Source organism: Mustela putorius, unplaced genomic scaffold (genome assembly GCF_011764305.1).
Source record: "Mustela putorius furo isolate JIRA1106 unplaced genomic scaffold, ASM1176430v1.1 tig00000224_pilon_pilon_pilon, whole genome shotgun sequence".
NCBI lineage: Eukaryota > Metazoa > Chordata > Mammalia > Carnivora > Mustelidae > Mustela > Mustela putorius.
Window position 1 is genome coordinate 24,553,737 of NW_025421321.1, and position 19,750 is coordinate 24,573,486.

Below are 19,750 nucleotides of genomic sequence, written 5' to 3' on the forward strand. Positions count from 1 at the left end.
GCGTAGCCCATGAGCAGTAACTGGTAGATTCGGAACCTGTGGCGGGAGCTGCGACAGGCTTCTCCCCTCCCCATTTCCTCACCCCAAGAAGTCTGAGTTAAGGGAACCCCACATTACAAAATGTTGGTCTGCTTGTGTAAGAGTGGAGAGCCTACCCCAGCATAAAATCTCTTCACTAAATTTGGAGGCCCAGAGCCATAACTGAGGGGGGAAAAGCAAACTTTGGGATGATGGTAGCAGTTTAAGGTATAAGCCATAACCCTGAAGTCGAGGGCCAAGTGTGGGTTCTTTCTGCCTTCTACCCCTGTACTTCTCCCTTGTCCTTTTATGTATCGAGAATGACCTGGGCACTCGGCCGTCTGGGCCCATTCCCAAGCCTGACTGTGAGTCCCACCTCACACCAGGCCATGATCTCTGACCACCTAATTCTGAACAACATAGGTGCATCGCTGCCTAGAGAATGGCCGGGGGGTTCAGGAAGCACAGCCTCTTCCTTCTCGTTCTTAGGCTCCTCTTTCATTTGAAAATCAGCCCCTCTGGCTCCTGTCCTCTTCTTGGCTCCCTGGAGGTAGAAAGCCCAACTCCAGACGACGATGCTTTAGGTGTGGGGAAGCCCACCTCAGTGCCTCTAAATCCAGGCCCCATTGTGTGGGACCCCAAATGTCAGAAACTACCATTTCTCGGGGAGCAAAGGAGGGAGCAGGACACAGAAAACCCAGGTGGAGGGTCTGCTGAGTGGGGGAAGGAGGTGGAGACCCTGGCACTGGCCTTAGCTGAGCTCACCAGAGGGGCAGCCTTGCTGCCTTTGGTTCAACACCATGTTTGGGGGTTGTTTTGTTGTTACTCTCTGTTCCAGACCGCCAGTTAGCAGAGCAGCACCCCAGCCTGAGAAACTCCAGAAGAACAATATCACCAAAAAAAAGAAACTGGTTGAGGTAAGGAGGTTAAACTTTCGTTTTTAATCTGATATCGGTGTTGTAAGGCCTGCCTGGGGGACATCACCATCTGTGCAGGCCCTTCTGCGTTTACCTTCTAGTAAACCTGAATGGACCTGCTGGGTCGCTCTTGTCTCTCTCCCTCCTGCATGGCACTGTGGCCCTGATCCCAGGGACTCTCACCCACTGGGTCGTGTTTCTTCAGCCCTGTCACCAGGTCTTGTCAGTACTAACTTGCAAATGTCCCATGTCCTTCGAACCGGACTCCCTTACATCAGACCTAGTCCCCCTCAGGGGAGAAGAGACACAGAGGGGAAGAGGGGGCTTATTAGTGTCTCTGGTGTTGCGTGAGCTCTCGCAATGAGCCGGGGACTGTGTACGTACTTCCTGAGACGTATTTCATGCACGTCTCCTGCCTGGGAGAAAGGTAGTACTGTTATTTCCATTTCACAGATGAGAACACCAGCTCCCAGAAGTTAAGCGACTGATTAGGCCCCATGCCCAAGTTCTCCAAGCCAGGAAGCAGAGATTTGAACTTGGTTGTTCCTACTTGAGGATTGCCACTCTGTGGACCTGCTCTTTTCTAAGAGGAGCCTCCTAGCTGTTGTTTCTGCCTTCAGAGTCTCCTCCCTTTCTGACACATGTCTTGGTGCCCACAGCGTTCACACTCTAAAATGCAATAGCTTTAAGACCCAGAAGTTTCCCATACTTCCCTGGGGGATTCAAGTGCGTGGTTTCAAAACCTCAACCAGGACCCTCTTCCAGCTTCAGTACCTGGCCTGAAGGTACCTTCAGTACCTTCAAATTTCCAGCTCCCAAACCTGTTACTTAATGTTCTCTAACACTGGGGTGACCCTCAGGCTCCTATGTTTTAGAAGGCGCCTCTTCTCCCCTCCCCACACCTTGGACTTCCAAGCTCTTCTCTGGCATGTCCTATGTGCGATCTTCCTAATTCTCCTCATCCTAAACCCTCCTACACTCCCTTACACACACGCCCCCCTTATCCACAGTCCTTGTCACACATGCTATCACCGTTATTTCTCACTCATCTCTCCCTCCTAGCACACTGTGAACTCACTAAGGACAGAAGAGTCCATCTTAAATTGTTTTTTATTGGAAAAGGAGAACTAATTGGAGGGATTTATCATGGAACAGAGCACAGGTCAGAAGATGCAGCTGAGCTTTAGGAAAAGACAGCATCCGGAAGCTGAGAAGCCACCATAAACCAAAATGGTGCTTCCTGCTGCCCGTCAGGCCCCTGTATGTCTGATGCATCCTTCCCTTCTTGAACTATTTTGGTAGATGATGGGTATGACCAAGCCCCTGAGCTTATATCTCCTCACTTAGACAGCCAAACCTAGCAGTGTCCTCAATTCTAAATTTCCGGGAGAAACAATCTGACTAGCCCTGTTTGACTCAATGTCCACCAGGATGAGGGGTCACATGCCATACCTGCAGCTTCTGGGGGTCACATGGGGGTGGGAGGAGGCCTAGAGAGAAGGGCTCTCTAGGCAAGAGAGATTTCAAAAAGCAAAATCATAAAGATAGGAAAGCTCATGATAAGTGGGCTAAATAGAAATTCAGCTGGACCAAGGGGCACAGGGCTTGTGTGAGTGGGGGTAACTATGCCAGCTTAGGAATTTGAGCTTCATCCCACAGGCAGTGAAAGTCAGTGAATGTTCTGGAGTAAGGAGGGGTTATGGTATTTTAGGACAATTAATCTGATGTTTGCAACTGATGAGCTTTAGAGAGAGAGGTCAGGGAACCTAGAATCAGGGGACGTAGAGAAAGGGACCCACAGCTTCTTACTCTTGTGTCCCACCCCCCCAGCACCGCACCTGGCACAGAAGAGCTGCCAACAGTACGTGTGCATGTCAAATTGCATTAATAACTGATCTGATCTTAATCAGCCACTGCTCTTTGTCACGGAAGAAAAAGACTATAAACCCAGATCAGTATCTGGTTGTTGAAAAAAAATGCAAATGATGTAGAAACCTTGTAGGGCAAGCACCAGGCAACAGAAGGAGCATGGCATTTGCCTGGACATTCTGCTCTGCCAGGCCCAGTGGTGTTTGTGGGAATCAAAGCAAACCCCTGGGCCACCATTCTGCACCCCCCACCACCATAAAGAATGCCTGCCAAGGCACAGACACAAAACTTCCAGGGGACCTTTGTAGGACATCAAATCAGTAAGCCTGGACTCACCTGGAGAGCCTGGAAGCTTACCTAGCCTATTCAGAAAACTCCCTGTAATTCTATATGTGAGCCTTGTCCCCCAGCCTTTCAGGGAACTAAAGAAAGGGCTGCGTTTTCTCTTTCGCTAGACCAGAAGCCAGAGTTGGCTGTCTAACCAGCCGCGCGGTTCCCATGAGGTAAGGGACTGGCTGCCCCCGGAGCGTGGGCCTGTGGCCCTGCCCCTGCTCCCTCTGAGAGCCGCTGTCATCTGTGTGTGGGAATGTAGGAGCTGGCTCTCGACCACGTGTTTGGCTACAGGGGGTTCGACTGTCGCAACAACCTGCATTACCTGAATGACGGCGCAGACATCATCTTCCACACGGCGGCGGCTGGCGTGCTGCAGAACCTCTCCACGGGTAACGCGGCCCCGGGGTTCCCTGTGAGGGCCTGTGAGGCTCTGCTTCCCGCCCTGCCTGCCTCCCCCTCTCTTGAGATGCCCAGAAGCGGGTGCGATCTCTGCCTGGGGGAACCTGTCCTCTTAATTTCTGTCTGGAATCCCTTGGTCCTAGAAAGTGTGGAGGGCCACGTTCAAAGGTCAAAGCCCTCTTCCTTTCTAACAACACCCTGCTCTCAGCCCTTGGAGGGAGGTGTCTACGTTTCCATCAGCTGCTCAGAGGCTGGGAGGGATGGACAGGAGCCAGAAAGAGGGTGTGGGGAGTGGAGAAATTCCTTGCAGCCAGTTACCAAGAACAGAGCCCAGGGGAACTTTGCTCATTAATTTTTCACAGTGACCAAGTGTTTTTAGCAGCTTGGGTTTTTAAGTTTGGCTTGCTTTGACTGGTTAGCCAGAAGAAAGAGAACTCTTAAAGCATTAACAAAACACCCCAAATGTCCCTTCACTGTAGGATGACTCAGGTTAAACAAATAGTTGAAAAAGAAATACCGCAAGCCAAAAAAAAGTATTCAGAAATTAATTTGACACCCATTAATTTGCCAACAGAGTTAAACATGTTCACCTCTTGCCTTATTTGCTTCGTATCTTAAAACAGATCCCCTTTCTTTTTGCAAATGTTTATGCTCCTTCCCAAGTCTGTGTACTTGTTTGTCATACATTTTTTGACAGTCACTGAGCACATAATGATTTGTCTTTTGTGGGGAGGGGCCTTGAAATTTTCTATATGTTTTCTCTTTTTTGTGTAGCCACGTATCATCATTTTTGTAGCAATGTGCTATTTCTTTGCCTACTGGTGTTGCCATTTATCTCTTAGTTCTTGGGCCTTTGGATGGATTTACAGTGGCCACCTTGGAAGTGGGCAAACCCATTTGCCACAGTCCATCGATGAGGACATATTTCTTGTTCGTTCTTCTACCTGCTGTGACATACGTTGAGTGAGGGCGTGAGGGGGTAAAGACCTCACCTGTGCCATTTGAGAAAGGAGGATTTGGAAGAAAGTCCCAAAGTATTTTCCTATTCCATAGCCTTCCTTTCAGATGAGTAAGTGGTGCCATTTTGCTCAGTTAGGTGGTATCTCTGTTACCATTTTGGACCCTGGAAACCTTGCACTTGGACTGAGCTCCAGACCCCCACAGATAGTGGGAAGGGTTGCAGGGGAGCCAGCAGGTGCTAGAGAATAGACCCCAGCTCTTCTGCCCGGCCTGGAACAGAATATGTAAATGTGAAAATGGTCTTCCAGCTCCCCAGGCAGGATTCTAAAATCGACAACTTGGAGCCTTTGTCGCTCACTTTTACAAGGCATATGCAGGCCTACACAATGTTTTGAGGTTGCCCTGAGAGGTCTGTACCCCCACTTACCCTCCTGTATCTGCCCCTAGGGAGCCAGAGCTTCTACCTGGAGCACACGGATGACATCCTCTGCCTCACAGTGAACCAGCACCCCAAGTACAGGAACGTGGTGGCCACCAGCCAGATAGGTAGGAGAGTCCTGCAGCTGCTGAGCTTTCCCCCAGCCTAGCAGAGACACTGCTTGATGGGCAGTTATCTGGAAAGGGAGCAGGCGGGTTGCTGACACCTACCCATTGTCGATGTTGCTGGTATCTTTGGACCCCTGTATATTTCTGTGTCATGTGGGTTGAAATACCAGTGATTGGTGATGCTGAGGGATCATAAAGTCAGACCAGAGCCTGATAATCCAAATAAACGGGTGCCCGTATCCCTGTGGACTTGTGGGGGTAATTTTTCAGATGTCAAGAGGTGAGATAAAGAGCGCCCCCTCTGCAGCCTGGCACTGTGCTCGGCGAGGGCGGCTTACAGTCTGTGTGCCTGGCTCTTTTGGACCTGGGAAACTGCCAAGGACAAATGTGAACTGATTCACGTTTGTGAGAAGTTGTGTTGCATGTGTGTGTTGTTGTTTTTAACTTTGTCGTGTCGAAGGCAGTTTTTATAAACACCTCCTTCTGCTTGTATTCATTGAACTCATGTCCATTTTTAAGTTTAATGTGGAGCTTCCCGATGCTGCTGCTAAGTGCCTCACTTATAGAAACGTGACTTACTTTAGCTGTTGTCTTCCCTTGACGCTTCCTCATTGCCATTGTCCACCCAACGCAGTTGATAAGACCGAGACCCCAGGTAAGGCTGCTCCCCCGTGAGTAGTTGGAATCTGCACAGCGGAATCATGTCACTGTCGCGTTTGCTGATTGTATCTGGCGAAACTGCAGATACAGATCGCTGAGCTCACCAGTTTCCTCTGTATGAACCCCTCCACAACTGTGTGTGCTGGACACAGATGCCCCCTAGGCCCCCGGCTCTAAAAGCACGGCAGCTGTGTCTTGTCTCACTGCTGGCCAGGTCAGGCTGTAGGTCTGTGAGGCCCAGTAACCATAAAACCCTGAAGACCGGTCTTAAAAAGGGGGTGAACCTAAGCGTGGCCCCAGCCCCCCCGCTCTCCAGCCTCAGTTCTGTGTCATGCCTCACACATCCAGGGACGACGCCTTCAATCCACATCTGGGACGCCATGACCAAGCACACCCTCTCGATGCTGCGGTGCTTCCACTCGAAAGGGGTGAATTACATCAATTTCAGTGCCACCGGGAAGCTCCTGGTGTCGGTGGGAGTGGACCCCGAGCACACCATCACCGTCTGGCGTTGGCAAGAAGGTAAAAGGAGCTAGGCCGTCTGTCTGTTGGGGAGGCCTGCTTATGGTGTGTGTGGGGCTCAAACCTCCACAGGCCTCACTCCAAAGCCCACGTGGGCACTGCTGCTGGGTTGGCAGAAACCAGGGTCTCTAGATCCCGGAGAAACTACCTGTCAGACCCCTGGGCCTCATGGCCAGGGAAGTCCTGGCCAGTCGAGGAAGGGTCTGTGGGTACTCTCTGCTCGCAGCCTTCCTCCTCAGGCGGAAGACCGTGGCCGCCTCCATCTCGGTCCTAACTCCCTTCCCACCAAAATGTCCATGTCCTTGACAGTCCCTCCGTGACCTCTAGATCCCACTGCAGCCTTGTCACCCTGGTTGCCTTATTACAGGAACTGGAGCACGATTTTACCACTGTGGGCTCAGAAACACTTTTTAAAAATTTTTTTATTTTTTAATTTTTTTTGCATTTTTAACTCTTTTGAAATGGGGATTCACCTTATAATCAAGGTTTACATTTAATGTAATAGGATTTCTTTCTTGCCTTTCCCCAACACACGCACGCACATACACACAGGCTGCTACTAAATTTATGTTCATGTTAGAATCAAAGATGTGCAATCTTGCAAGTGTATTCTCAGGTTGGCAGAACAGATCCAATTAGCTAGGACATTAATGAGGTCTGTCTCCAGCCCGGCAGCCTGTATCTGGGGCACGCTGAGCCAGGCACGCACAGAGGTGGCACTTCTCCAATTCAGGGCTTCTAGAGGCTCATTATCTCAGCACCTCCCCATGGAGGGAGCTAGAAAGAGCTGGGAACTAAGCTCCAATCCCTCCTGAGCCCCCATGTGAGAAAAAGAGGTTGGGAGCCTGCAGACTTTTATTTTTAAAATTTTTTTAATTGATAGAATTGTTCTCTGTCTTTATTATATCAATGCCAACATCCTGATTGTGACATTGTGTAGTTTTTTAAAAATGCCACCATGGTGATAAACTCGCAAAGGATACATGGAATCTCTCTGCATTATTTCTTTTTTTTAAAATTAACGTGTAACGTAGTATTTGCCACAGGGGTACAGGTCTGTGAATCATCAGGCTTACACACTTCACAGCACTCACCATAGCACATACCCTCCCCAATGTCGATAACCCAACCACATGTCTCCCTCCTGATGCGTCTTGTTTCATTTTTTCCTTCCCTACCCTCCAAACCCCCAACTCTGCCTCTCAAATTCTTCATATCAGGGAGATCATATCATAATTATCCTTCTCTGATTGACGTATTTCACTCAGCATAATACCCTCTGGTTCCATCCACGTCATTGCAAATGGCAAGATTTCATTTCTTTTGAGGGCTGCAGACTTTTATGATGAGACTCATTCATCTTATCCCGTCCATTGCTCATTTTCTTGCTCCTCAGTGCATTGTGTCCAAGTGGCCCCATAATCTATGTTTTGGGGATGCAGCTTCATTTCCTGTCATGTCGAGTCGTTCTTAAATAGCGTCAGCCCCCAATGAGACATCGAGGGTAGTAAACAGTAGACTCTAGCCTCATAGCATCGGAAGGGCCAGTCCGGATCCCCCGCGTGGAGTCGTCCGTGCAGGTTCCCTCCCGACAGGCCGACTCCCTCCTCAGCCGAATCCCGGCAGCCCGCTGGTCCACGCCGCTTCACAAGCAAGGCAGCCCACCCGCTGCAGGAAATCTGTTATAAAGCCCTTTCTTGCGAGGGCCTGACGTGTTTGATCATGCCTTTCTTCTGTAGCAGGAACGCTGCCGTCCGCAGCGGCCAAGACCAAGTCCGCCTTGTCCCTGGGAAGAGAGTCATCCTGTCGGGCCCCCCGACATGCGGGCTGGTCTCTTAGTTCAGGCCCACTCTCCTCCCTTCTGCCGTCTGTCCCTCTGGGCTGCCCCTGCTCTGGCCCTGCCCCAGGCCGAATTCCTGCTCACCTGGGGTGCCTTCTGACCTCCACATAGGGGACCGGGAGAGCCAGGACTTTGAAATAAGCATTTAAACATGATCCAGAGAAGCCTTCTCTTGGGGAACTTTCTCCCATGACTTTGTTGGAACCAGCGCTTGGGTGTCTGCAGAAGGGCTCGGAGCGGTAAGAATATCTTATGTCTCACCAACCAGCAGCTCCTCTGAGCCGATTGTGTGTGGTTTTTCCTTCACTTCAAGTCCTGTTTACAGATGATACAGTTTTGAGGGCAGTTTATCTACATTTTTCTTAACATTAGAGAGCATATTATTTATTATTCTTTTGTTGGAGGACTGTTTTTGTGGATCTCAGGGTGTGTGTGTGTGTGTAGTTAAAAAACAAAGTTGAGTACAAAATGAGCTTATTATATAAAATGCACGTTGTCAGGTCCTTGATACTTAAATGAAACTTGTTCTGAGCAACGTAGAAGCCAGGGCAAGGTGGGACACAGGCATCCCCACAATTAGAAGGGTCTGTGGAGTAAGTACCAGAAAAAAACAGACAGTGGCTTAGAAGAAGGTGCAAAGTAAAACAGCATTTCTCCCATGACTACAGAGAACAATCCTCTATCTCCCTGGCAGCCCATGTGTATTGCTTCGCCTGTAATCCAGCCCTTCAAACCTTATTTCTGCTGGAGAAGGGAGAGTTGTTCGTGTTTTCCTATGACGTGTAGTTTTTGTACTGATCGCTCACGATATGTCTTTGTCCTGTAAATGTTGCAAATGTTTTCTCCCGTTGTGGTATTTGTCTTTTAACTTAGTTTATGGTATCCTTGGGAACCGGAGTTCTCAAGCCTCCAAGCCCTAGGTAGGGAAGTACGTGTTTTTGAGACAGATGCCCTGAGTGGTACTGTGTGGTCTCCCCCTGCTGCTCCTGGGAAGGGCCTCCTCCTGGAGGGCGTGGCCGAGGGCCACAGGCCCAGCTGCACGAGAATCCAGCACCGCCACTCTGCTGGAGAGCCGTGTGACAAACAGACAGTGAAACAGGTAAAGAGAACTAAAAGTACACTTATGTGATGAGCCCTGAGAAATGTACAGAAGTGTGGAATCCATATACTGTACCCCTGACACTAATAGAACGTTGGCTGTTAACTGTACTGGAATTTTTTTTTTAAATGTTAAGTGAAGAGGAGGAAAAAAGTATACATGTGAGTAAACAGGAAGAGGAGATAATTAAGAGGAAATTGAAACTAAAACATTAAGAATAAATTTGAAGAAAATGGAAAGAAATGTAAATTAAAAATTAAAAACTCGAAGGCTGAAGAGCAATGATGAGGTAAAAACGGGTGTGTGAGAGCTGGAGGCTGAGAGAAGCTGGCCGGTCTAGACCCGACGCGGGGAGAATGGCCACAGCACCCACCGACGCTCCCGGGACAGTTGCTGTGCCCAGCTTGGCTCTTGGGGCTTCACTTGTCCCAGACATGTTAATTCTCACAACACCTTCTAAAATGGGAGTGCTTATTATCCCCAAATTACAGATGAGCCAACTGAGGCACCAGGAGGTTCAAATAACTTTCCCAAAATTGCTCAAACAATAAATGGTGGAGCTCGGACTGTCTGAGGACAAATGTTAAAGCCCCGCATATGAGTCAAACACATAAACAGGGTTGAGGAAGCAACTAGTAATTAAACGTAGAATTTTTAAACCCAAAAACCAACCATGAAAGAAAAAGGAATGCGAAGGCCTTTTTTTTTTTTTGAAGAACGTAAAAGCAGAGAATCTTGGGAAGAAATAAAGAACTGTCTAAAGGCATGGGAGTCTCCAGTTACATTCCCACTGCCAGTGGGTGGGAATCCTGTGGTGGGTTCGGAGATCAGAGGTGGGGAAATGAAGGGTGTCCTTTGCCCTTTTCTCTTATCTGGAAGCTTCCACCCTGGGGCCATCCCTTCCTGCTGTGTTCATGGGTGCCTAGATGTGGCCTGTGGGGGTGGAGTGGGATGGGGGATTGTGTTAGCAGCACTGGTGCTCTGGAAATTTCCCAGACTCTTTCTTTTCCACCTTGAGAGCAGTGTCTGAGGCTAGGCGGGTGCTGTTGAGGAAGAAGGAACATCTGCAGTGCTCCCTGGGCCTGGCTGGGTTGGAGAGCCATCCTGAGCTGTGCTTCAGGGCCTGGCCAGAGTGTGGGAGGACGCCCCCTTATCAGAATCTCTCACCCATACAGGTGCCAAGGTTGCCAGCCGAGGGGGTCACCTGGAGCGCATCTTTGTGGTGGAATTTCGCCCCGACTCAGACACCCAATTTGTGTCTGTCGGGGTCAAACATATGAAATTCTGGACCCTGGCAGGCAGCGCCCTGCTTTACAAGAAGGGGGTCATCGGGTCCATGGAGGCTGCCAAGATGCAGACGATGCTCTCCGTGGCCTTCGGTGCTGTGAGTTCCAGCAAAAGCTTAATGAGAGGGGACCCTGACCCCTGGGCATGGGTATGGGGGGCACCTATAGGCACGAAGCTACAAAAAACAAGAAAGCTACTTCCCCGTTTTCTCCTTTATTGGCTCACTTGCAACCATTATTCCCTTTCCTTAGTATAGCCAGGTGAGCTGACTGTATTTTTCCCCTCAAAATATTCATTCCAAAACGTAGGCCCCCCAGTCACTTAGGGCAGGAGCTTCATCATTGTAGAGGCAGACTGACTTGCAAGCCTGTCAGGCCCGGGTTAGGTGCAGAGGGCATGGGAACGATGGCCCCCTGGACAGCCTCCCGCTTCCCCCTAGCCTTCTTGTGCCACACATGTCCCAACCGACCCCTTGTGTGGGCTGTGCAGGCTCCCCTGGGGACATTCTGAAACCTAGCCAATTCTTGGTTCTGCACCTTGTTCACGAGCCCGGGAAAGTTTGGCTGGAGTCCTGCCCCATACCCCTTACTCTGTAGTCATCTGGGGATGTATCCACCCCAGGATGGAAGTTCATTTACATGCAGACATGCACATGGGGAAGTCTAATGCCCCAAAGCAACTCAGGAAAGTGAATTTTAGGGCTGGGTGATTTTATCATAGGTGCCTCATGGTCATCTCCTGTCGAGTCTTTTGCCTTTCCTTAGCACAGAGGGTCAATTTGAGCGTGTGTTTGTGTTTCTCTAGCTCTGGTTCCCCAAGCAAGGAGCAGGTGGCTGGGAGGGGACCCTCTTGAGAGCGGCTACGAGTGTCCTGGTGTAGAAGGTGTCCCTTTGTTTACAGAACAACCTCACTTTCACGGGTGCCATCAATGGAGACGTCTACGTGTGGAAGGACCACTTCCTCATCCGGCTGGTGGCCAAGGCACACACAGGCCCCGTCTTCACAATGTACACGACCCTTCGGGATGGACTCATAGTGACTGGTGGCAAAGAGCGGCCGTAAGCTGAAACTCCTCTGGGGCAGCTGGTTTTCTCTTATTGTCTTATTGTCTTGGGAGAGAGTGCCAGAAGCAATGCCCACTGGGAGAGAATGCAAATTTTCATTCTCTCCTCTTTTCTTCTGCAGCAGGGAGATCAGTCTCCCCTTCCTCCAGGAGGACCCTAGGTCAAAACTTTCAGAAGTATAGGTCAGAGGCAGGAAGAGGTGGTTTCATGGTCCACCGGAGCAGCTGTGCTGATCCCCACGTGTTCGTCTCCGTAGCTCTCTGGGGTACGGGAGGATGGGGAGGAGGGGAGCGAAGTTCCCGTGGGAACAGAGACGCGAGAGTAAAGCAGAAAAACAGAGAAGCATTTCCCTTCGTGTTTGATCAGATAACAACATGGTTTGATTTTTTGGACTACAATTCTCTTTCCTTCTACCTCAGCAGCCTTTGAAAGTATTCTAGGAAACCTGCCAGTCCAAAAGGTTGTAAACACCCATCGGTGGGGGTGGGGCCGAGAAAGAGGCCACCCTGGAGGGTCTGTCCTGCTGGGCCCCAGTGGTTGTGACCTTGATGTTGGGGCAGGGGGCCTAGGGTGTCACAGGCAAGTCTTAGGACGTGGCCCATCATGCTAAGTACCTCTTGATCCTTTTTAGGACCAAAGAAGGAGGTGCTGTGAAGCTGTGGGACCAGGAGATGAAGCGCTGCAGGGCCTTCCAGCTGGAGACGGGACAGCTGGTGGAGTGTGTGCGCTCTGTGTGCCGGGGCAAAGTGAGTGGGCTGGGCCAGTCTGCCCCGAGCTGTCTTCCTGGGGGCCAAGTGATAGTTGAGCCTGACACGTTCCCCGTGCTACATTGTTGAATCCTTAAAATGAGCCTCTGAGGTGGGACTTGCCCTGCTGGGGGGAGTTGTCTTAGCAGAATCCAACACTTCTGAGTAGTGTTGGCTGTGTGACTTTGGGTCTGTTACTTAGCCCCTCTGTTCTGGTACATGTGTTGTTGTGAGGATCACATGCATTATAATGCAGGGTGCCTTTCCTTATGCCTGCCTCATAGCCACATTCGCTGGATGGTAGTTCCTGCTATTACAGATAATATTACTATAGGCTCAGAGATAGTCAATAATTTGCCTATGCCCACAGTTACATGGGCAGGAAGGGGGCAGGAAGGGGCCATCAAACTGTGACTCAAAGTCATGACTTTTCAAGTCATACCTGGGCTGAGTATCAGAAAAAACTACAGGGGTGGGTTTTTTTGTTGTTGGTCTTGTGTTGTGTTGCGTTGTGTTGTGTTTAAATAGGTATGTCCAGGCTCTTATCCAGAGCTGGCAAGTCAGAATCTTAGTCTTGATGTGTGGGTTCCTTTTCTCCTTTTCTTTTTTTTTTTTTTTTTTAATTCCCCAAGAAATTCTGAGGTCCTTGAAAATACATCTTAACCTCTGTTTTATACCCTGTTTATATTTTTGAATTTGAATTATTATCAGTCTAAGAACTTGGTTTCTAGAAGTTCCCCATAAAAAAGGGCAGACATGACTTGGGGTCTCCATAATTAGGAATTGAGAGCTTTGCTTTTAAATAGATCAATGGCAGTCATCCACTAGGGTAATGAGACATCTGGGAGGCTGAAGGCAGAGCAAGGCCCAGAATCTGGACGTCATGTGGAGATGGTTTTTGTTCAGTGTGAGGGAGAGACGAGGAAGAACCCGAGCTGTCCAATGGCAGAAACTGGCTGCCCAGCTCTATAGTGGAGCTTGCCGTCTGTGGAATGTCCTGGCAGAGACCCAGTGATGGAGAGCTCTGCTGATGCTCTCATCCATGGCTGAGGGAGAACAGGAAAAGTGAGGGGGTGACTAAGGATAGACGATTGAGTTCACAACAGAACAGCCCATCCCCTGATAGTACCATTGCCACCAGAGCCAATCCCCTCGTTTGCTCTAATTGTGTTCTTAAGTTAGTTTTTAAAATCTGTATTTTAAAAGACTGTCCTTCTTTTTTACCTATCTTCATCTATTTGTCTGCCCATTGAGCACCCACTAGATATCGAGTAGATGATAAAATTATTTCATTTTAAGATGTGGCAAAGTAATAGATAACATAACAAATTACCCTTTTAGCCATTTTTGGGTGGGCTGTCCAGCGGTAGTAAGTACATTCCCATTGCTGGGAAACCGTCCCCCCAGCCACCCACAGAACGTTCTTTATCTCGTAGAATTGAAACTCTGTACCTATGAACGGCGCACGCTCCTTTCCCCTTCCGCCCAGCGCTTGGCAACCGCCATTGACTTTTCTCTGTGACTTGGACGAGTACGTCATAGGAGTGGGATCACACAGTATTTGTCTTCTTTCTAATGTTTTTATTGCAACAGGGAAAAATTTTAGTAGGAACCAAAGATGGAGAAATAATTGAAGTTGGTGAAAAAAATGCTGCTTCCAACATCCTAATTGATGGACACATGGAAGGGGAGATCTGGGGCCTGGCCACACACCCCTCCAAGGACATCTTCATCTCTGCCAGCAACGACGGCACAGCCCGCATCTGGGACCTGGCTGACAAGGTGAGGGGCCCTCTCTGCCTGGGCTCGGACGCCCGCAGGTGGGTCTGTCCAGAGCCTGGAGGGAGGCGAGGTTTGGCCAGGGTCAGGCCAGAGATGGGGGACATGGCAGGTCAGCGATTATGTTAGGAAGCCTAATAACGAAAGGGCCACCCCCACACACCCAGTGCAGCGATGGGTAGCTGCATATCCATCCATAGCTATAGTAGAGGAATAAGCTGAAAATTACTTTTCTCTTGTAGAAAGTCCACAAAACCTTAAAAATAAAGAGATATGTCTCTCCTGGAAGGGAAGACTAAAAATGATTTGAAACATCTGATGTTCCCAAATGGAACATGTCAATCAAAATCCCACCAAAGTTCCTCTTGGAGCTTGGGGGGAAAAATTAAAAAAATTCATCTTGAGTAAAAAAACAGCAGAGTAGTCGGGGTGGGGGATTATTGTTACCAAATCTTATCTGGTATTAAAACAAGTAGTTAGGGGCACGTAGGAAGCTCAGTGGGTTAAGCGTCCCTCTCTTGCTTTTGGCTCAGATTGTGATCCTCCGGTGGTGGGACTGAGCCTCACACTGGGCTCTATGCCAGGCATGGACTCTGCTTGGAATTCTCTCTCTCCCTCTCCCTCTGCCCCTCTCCCCACGCCCTCCCTGTGCCTCCCCCCACCCCCGCCAGCTTGCTCACACACTTTGTCTCTTTCTCACTCTCAAAAATTTTTAAAAATTAAAAAATAAGTAAAACAAGTACTTACGTTCTAAAAACTACAACAGTTGGGCTCATCACAAAATAGCCAGTCAACATTTCCTATTTTTGGCATAAGGATGAAAGAACGGGTATGCCAGAGCCGAACCATGGCCGTTCTGGTCACGTTAAGGGTCATAATTACTCGGCCGAGCAGTGTCGGCGCCTTCTTTCCGAGGGGACACGCGGGAGTTACTGCCGCAGCCGCGCTGGCTAGTGACAGCCAGGATTCGGGATTCGAACCGCCAGGCGCCGAAGCTCCAACTCTCTTCCCTGAGCAGGACGGGGGCCAGTCGGAGCCCGCGGGGCCGGTTGCTCCGAAGGCGACCAGGCTCACGGCTCACCGGCACCCTCGGTAGAGCTGCGGCGCCCTGCGGAGCCCACGGCACCGCCACCCAGGCCCCTTAGGGAAGAATTCACCCAGCGCTGCCCAGTGTTGTCTCCCGGGCTGTTCTGCTTCGGGCATGCTGGCCGCCTCGGCTTCTCGAAGGCGCAGGAGGTCCAGAGGCCCTGCAGCAGCAGGGGCAGCCCAAGCGCGCCGGCCTGGGGGCGGGCTTCCCCGGGGAGACCAGCCCAGGCGGCGGGGGCTCAGGGCAAGTTCCTCTGTGTCCACGCAGAAGCTGCTTAACAAGGTGAACCTGGGCCACGCGGCCAGGTGTGCGGCCTACAGCCCTGACGGGGAGATGGTGGCCATCGGCATGAAGAATGGCGAGTTCGTCATCTTGCTGGTGAACAGCCTCAAAGTCTGGGGGAAGAAACGAGACCGGAAATCTGCTATCCAAGATATCAGGTACATAGCAGGTGGTCTGGGCAGGGAGAATGGCGTTTCCCACTCTGGAAGGGGCAGGGCTGGGCTGGAGAGCCGGTTGGGAGGGGGACCCTTTCAGCGCCGGCTGTGGCAGGAGACTCCCAGGTGAGCCCTCAGCCATGTCTTTGCTAACTACCATGGGGGTTTTTACCGAGTAAAAACCATACATGCCATGCTAAGGCTGCATCCGTTTCCTTCCTGCCATGGGAGTGGACCCAGAGAAAGTGCTGAATTCCCTAGAATGTCAGAGAAGGTAGCTGTGAGTCAGGAAGGGAGAGCTCCCTTCCTGGGAATCTGGGAGGCTCCTCCCAGCGCAGACCTCACGCCTGACCAGCCCAGACAGCCCTTCTCACTGACCATGCTCTCGGATTGCCATTTCTAGAATCAGCCCAGACAGCAGATTCTTAGCCGTTGGTTCTTCAGAACACACAGTTGACTTCTATGACCTCACTCAAGGCACAAGCCTGAATCGCATTGGCTACTGCAAAGATATTCCAAGTTTTGTCATCCAGATGGATTTTTCGGCGGATGGCAGATACATCCAGGTATGTTCCAGCCTTGCTGCTCTCCAGGGCAACCAATAATAATAATAATAATAATAATAATAATGGTAATAATAATAGTAGTAGTAGTAGTACTAGTACTAATACTAATAATATCAGCAACAGCAACGACGGTGGTGGCTTATGGTAGCTGAGTGCCTCTACGCTGGGCTGTACCCTGACTTCCTCTCCACAGGAACCCCCTCTGTCCTGTTACTTTCCCCCGACTTTATTAAGGAAAGGCCAGAGGCCTAGAGAATTTAAGAATGTTGAAGGACTAGAGTTTTAAGAAGTAGTGTCCTTCAGTAAGAAGTGCAGACAGCAGAAGCCCTAATCCACTTCTCCCACCAAGCCCTGTGGCTTCTTGTCTCTATTCATTTCAATTCCACCTCTGGGGTAGCGTGGCCCGTCCACACTGGGGACCTGAGCTCTGGGCCTGGAGTGGAGGCTCCTCATTCTCCTAGGGGAACAGACGGGTGGGAAGGGCTGAAGAGAGGCCTCACCTTTGGGACTAGGAGCTGGAAAGAGAATGGTGTCTTAGCCAGCACTCTGGACAAACATTAGGTGTTAGGGAGCTGGCCTGGAGTGGACACCTGCCGTGAAATGAGAGGGGACCCATCCGTCGGTGGAGCGTCTACTGGACCAGGCGCCATGTTAGGCTTTCGGGTGGACAGAGTGGGCCTGCTCCCAGCTCTCCTGGAGCTTGCCCCGTAATGGAGAAGAAAAGCAGTACACAGATCATCACCAAATATACGTATAATTACAAATCGTGATTATGTGCTGGGAAGAAAAAGTATGGGGTGCTGTGGGAGCATTTCATAGGCGCCGAATTTAGATTCACTTCCTCGCCACACAAGTGATATTTAGGCTGAGGTCTGTGGGATGTGGAGGAGTTAACCAACAAAGAGAGGCGGGAACGTGTTTCCGGGCCATCTGTATGAAGGCCCTGAGGCGGGGAAGATCTCAGCAACATTCCGTGAACAGCACAAAAACCCAGGGTGGCCAGGCTAGAGACACCGCAGGGGTAGAAGGGGCTGCAGATTTTCTGGAAGATGGTTCTCTCCCCCAGACTATTCCCATAGAAGAAAGGGTCAGGTCCTAGATGCTTTAAAAATCATCCACGTCAGTTGCTGTCCATGAGAAAACTCGCCCATCTCTGTCCCAAAGGACCTGTTTCTCAGAACAGGGATTCCCAAACTTGGAGCATCAGACATCCCCTGGAGGCTTTGTTAAAACAGATTGCTGGACCCCACTCTCCAAGTGTCGGGTGCAGGCACCCAGGAGTATGTATTTCCAACAGCTTTCTAGATGCTGCTACTGGTCAGAAACCACATTTGGGGAACCACCGCCTTAGGACTTGGAAAAAAAGCCAGAAAATGAATGGGAAAATGTCCTTCCTGCTCATGTGAATTTTGCTGCAGGTTGACCATGGGCTTTGCAGCCTCAGGCTGAACTTGGATTTGTTGAAAAGCTGTTGAAAAGTCCTGGGGAAAGGGGAGTCCTTTGAACTGGAGAGATGGTTGATGGACAGGGTTGCCTTTTGCTTACAGGTGTCGACAGGGGCCTATAAGCGCCAGGTGCATGAGGTCCCCCTGGGAAAGCAGGTCACTGAAGCCACGGTCATCGAGAAGATCACCTGGGCCTCCTGGACAAGGTGACTAGAGGAAAACACTTCTTAAGGAGAAGGTCACAAGGGTGTCTCTTGTGCTAGGCTCCATCTCCAAGTTGGCTTATGGCCAGGATGTGAAGAAGCTCAGAGATGGAGATGTCTTGTCTTTGAGGGTGGGGGTGGTTGTTGGCAGAAGGCTTCTAGGGGCCAGTGCTTTGTTCCGACTGGGGCTTTTGAAATGCAAAGTACCTCCTTTTGCAATCTTCCCAGGGCCCCACCTCACCCAACAAGTGCCATGGGAAATGGTCTTCCAGCTCCTGGTTCAGGGCCTCCCCTCAGCTCCGCAGCTCACTCTGTCATGCAACACCCGGAGGCCCTCCATTCACCAGCAGGCACTGGGCAGCCACCAAGGCCACTTAAGCTGAGGAGGAGGGCCTTGGCAGTTCAAGGGAAAGGACGCCACCAGGCTGTGAGCTTGAAGGTGCCCCAGCAGGCCCCCAGTCAGGAAGGACTAGAGGGACCAGGGAGAGAATCAAAGATGGGTAACTTTCCTTTTGGGATGGAAGGGACTGCAGCAGAGCAGAACAGTTAAGAATGAAGGTAAGTGCACAGAGCGGGAGGAGACAGAAGAGCCACATGACCATAGCGAATAATGCCAAATAGGCCTCTCTCCCTCTTATCCCTGGGAGAGGATGCTTGACTCCCGGAAGCCTTTCCTCTGTCTCCTCTCACACTTCTGCTTGTTCAAATAGCATTCTGGGGGATGAAGTCATTGGCATCTGGCCACGAAATGCAGACAAGGCTGACGTCAACTGCGCTTGTGTGACCCATGCTGGCCTCAACATTGTCACCGGAGATGACTTTGGGCTAGTGAAGCTCTTTGACTTTCCATGCACAGAGAAATTTGTGAGTCTTCTCTGGCGTTGCCCCCCACTCCCCGCACTGCCTCCGGGCTCTTTCCTTCTGCAGGCTACAGGCAGTGCGGGCCGCACTGAGACAGCTTTCTAGGACCTAGAACAAGAGGAAACTTGTTCCGGCCCTGTAGAGATTTGGTGACCCCTAACTGTTTCACCTCCCTCCGGAGGGGAGGGCCTGGAAGCCTGGGGGTGGGGAGAGGAGGATGAAAGGTGTACAAATCGTCCACCTTGGGCAACAATGGAAGGGAAAGCCAGCCGGCGAAAGACTGGCTAACAGAGATGTCCAGGCCAAATGGGAAGGACAGGAGTGCAGATGATTCTGGGAGGGGAGATGGGAGTCCTGGAAGTGGTCTGTGGTTGCTGGGAGGGGCAGAGTCTCTCAGCTGTCTCTGTTCACTTTTGCTCACAGGCCAAACATAAGCGTTACTTTGGCCACTCTGCTCACGTGACGAACATCCGTTTCTCGCATGATGACAAGTATGTGGTCAGCACTGGAGGAGATGACTGCAGGTAGGACCCTGACGGACCTGGCTCGGACTCTCCAGGCCTGGCTGGTACTCGGTCTCCCTGTCCCCACATTAGGTGTCCTGGGGGTCAGCTCAGCATCTCCCAGGATCACAGGGAGGGGCTGCCATCCTAATGAAGACAAAAACTTTTCAAGTATGGTCTTTAGTCTCTGATGACTCCCAACCCAAAACTCCAACCCTAGTGGAGCTATCTGGGGCTTGGTGAGAAGGGGAGGGCACAGGTGTTACTCCAAGCGCTGCTGTGTAGAAGGGAATGAGTGGGGGTTGGTGGGGGTGAGGGGCCCAAGATGGCTGCTTTGGGGACAGTCCACGGCATCCTTGCGTATGATCCGTAGGTCTTTTAACTCCTAACTTCAGACTGATCGTCAGAGTTCTTAAGATGATTTATCCCCAACCAAGAGATGTTTAAAAATAGTAGCAAGCCTCAGTCACCCCAAGAAACACGGGTATTCCCTGATTCTACATGAGATCAGATGAGAATTGAAGCCATTAGGCCCAGTGCTAGTTAGCAGCAGCAGTACCTCAGCCAGCTGTTTGGACGGGGCTGCTTTTGACCTTAACTACTGCTCGG

At 50.6% G+C, this 19,750-nt stretch overlaps 1 protein-coding gene and 1 long non-coding RNA gene across 15 annotated transcripts in view; one reads left to right on the plus strand and one right to left on the minus strand.

Annotated features, from left to right (window-relative positions):
• EML6 (EMAP like 6) overlaps positions 1-19,750 on the plus strand; it is a 311,304-nt gene that overhangs the window by 256,932 nt on the left and 34,622 nt on the right. For 4 of the 14 annotated variants that reach the window (XR_006606025.1, XR_006606024.1, XM_045077840.1 and 1 more), the window contains exons 29-43: positions 857-935; positions 3,260-3,307; positions 3,397-3,526; positions 4,944-5,042; positions 5,677-5,697; positions 6,051-6,224; positions 10,339-10,547; positions 11,351-11,508; positions 12,146-12,260; positions 13,854-14,042; positions 15,394-15,566; positions 15,967-16,129; positions 17,677-17,780; positions 18,488-18,641; positions 19,062-19,162. Coding sequence is in view for 8 of the 14 variants with exons in the window: in XM_045077840.1 (XP_044933775.1) it covers positions 857-935; positions 3,260-3,307; positions 3,397-3,526; positions 4,944-5,042; positions 5,677-5,697; positions 6,051-6,224; positions 10,339-10,547; positions 11,351-11,508; positions 12,146-12,260; positions 13,854-14,042; positions 15,394-15,566; positions 15,967-16,129; positions 17,677-17,780; positions 18,488-18,641; positions 19,062-19,162 (1,917 nt within the window). In the remaining 6 variants the exon portion in view is untranslated. Of the gene's footprint in view, positions 1-856; positions 936-3,259; positions 3,308-3,396; positions 3,527-4,943; positions 5,043-5,561; positions 5,816-6,050; positions 6,225-8,175; positions 8,304-10,338; positions 10,548-11,350; positions 11,509-12,145; positions 12,261-13,853; positions 14,043-15,393; positions 15,567-15,966; positions 16,130-17,676; positions 17,781-18,487; positions 18,642-19,061; positions 19,163-19,750 lie in introns of those variants that run through there. The other 10 variants (XM_045077843.1, XM_045077844.1, XM_045077845.1 and 7 more) reach the window with 7 other exon arrangements.
• Positions 12,254-15,398, minus strand: LOC106004028. Its single transcript, XR_001176864.2, has 3 exons — positions 14,787-15,398; positions 13,713-13,832; positions 12,254-13,306 (listed from the first exon to the last, which is right to left on the minus strand). It is a non-coding gene; the product is annotated as an uncharacterized LOC106004028 (long non-coding RNA).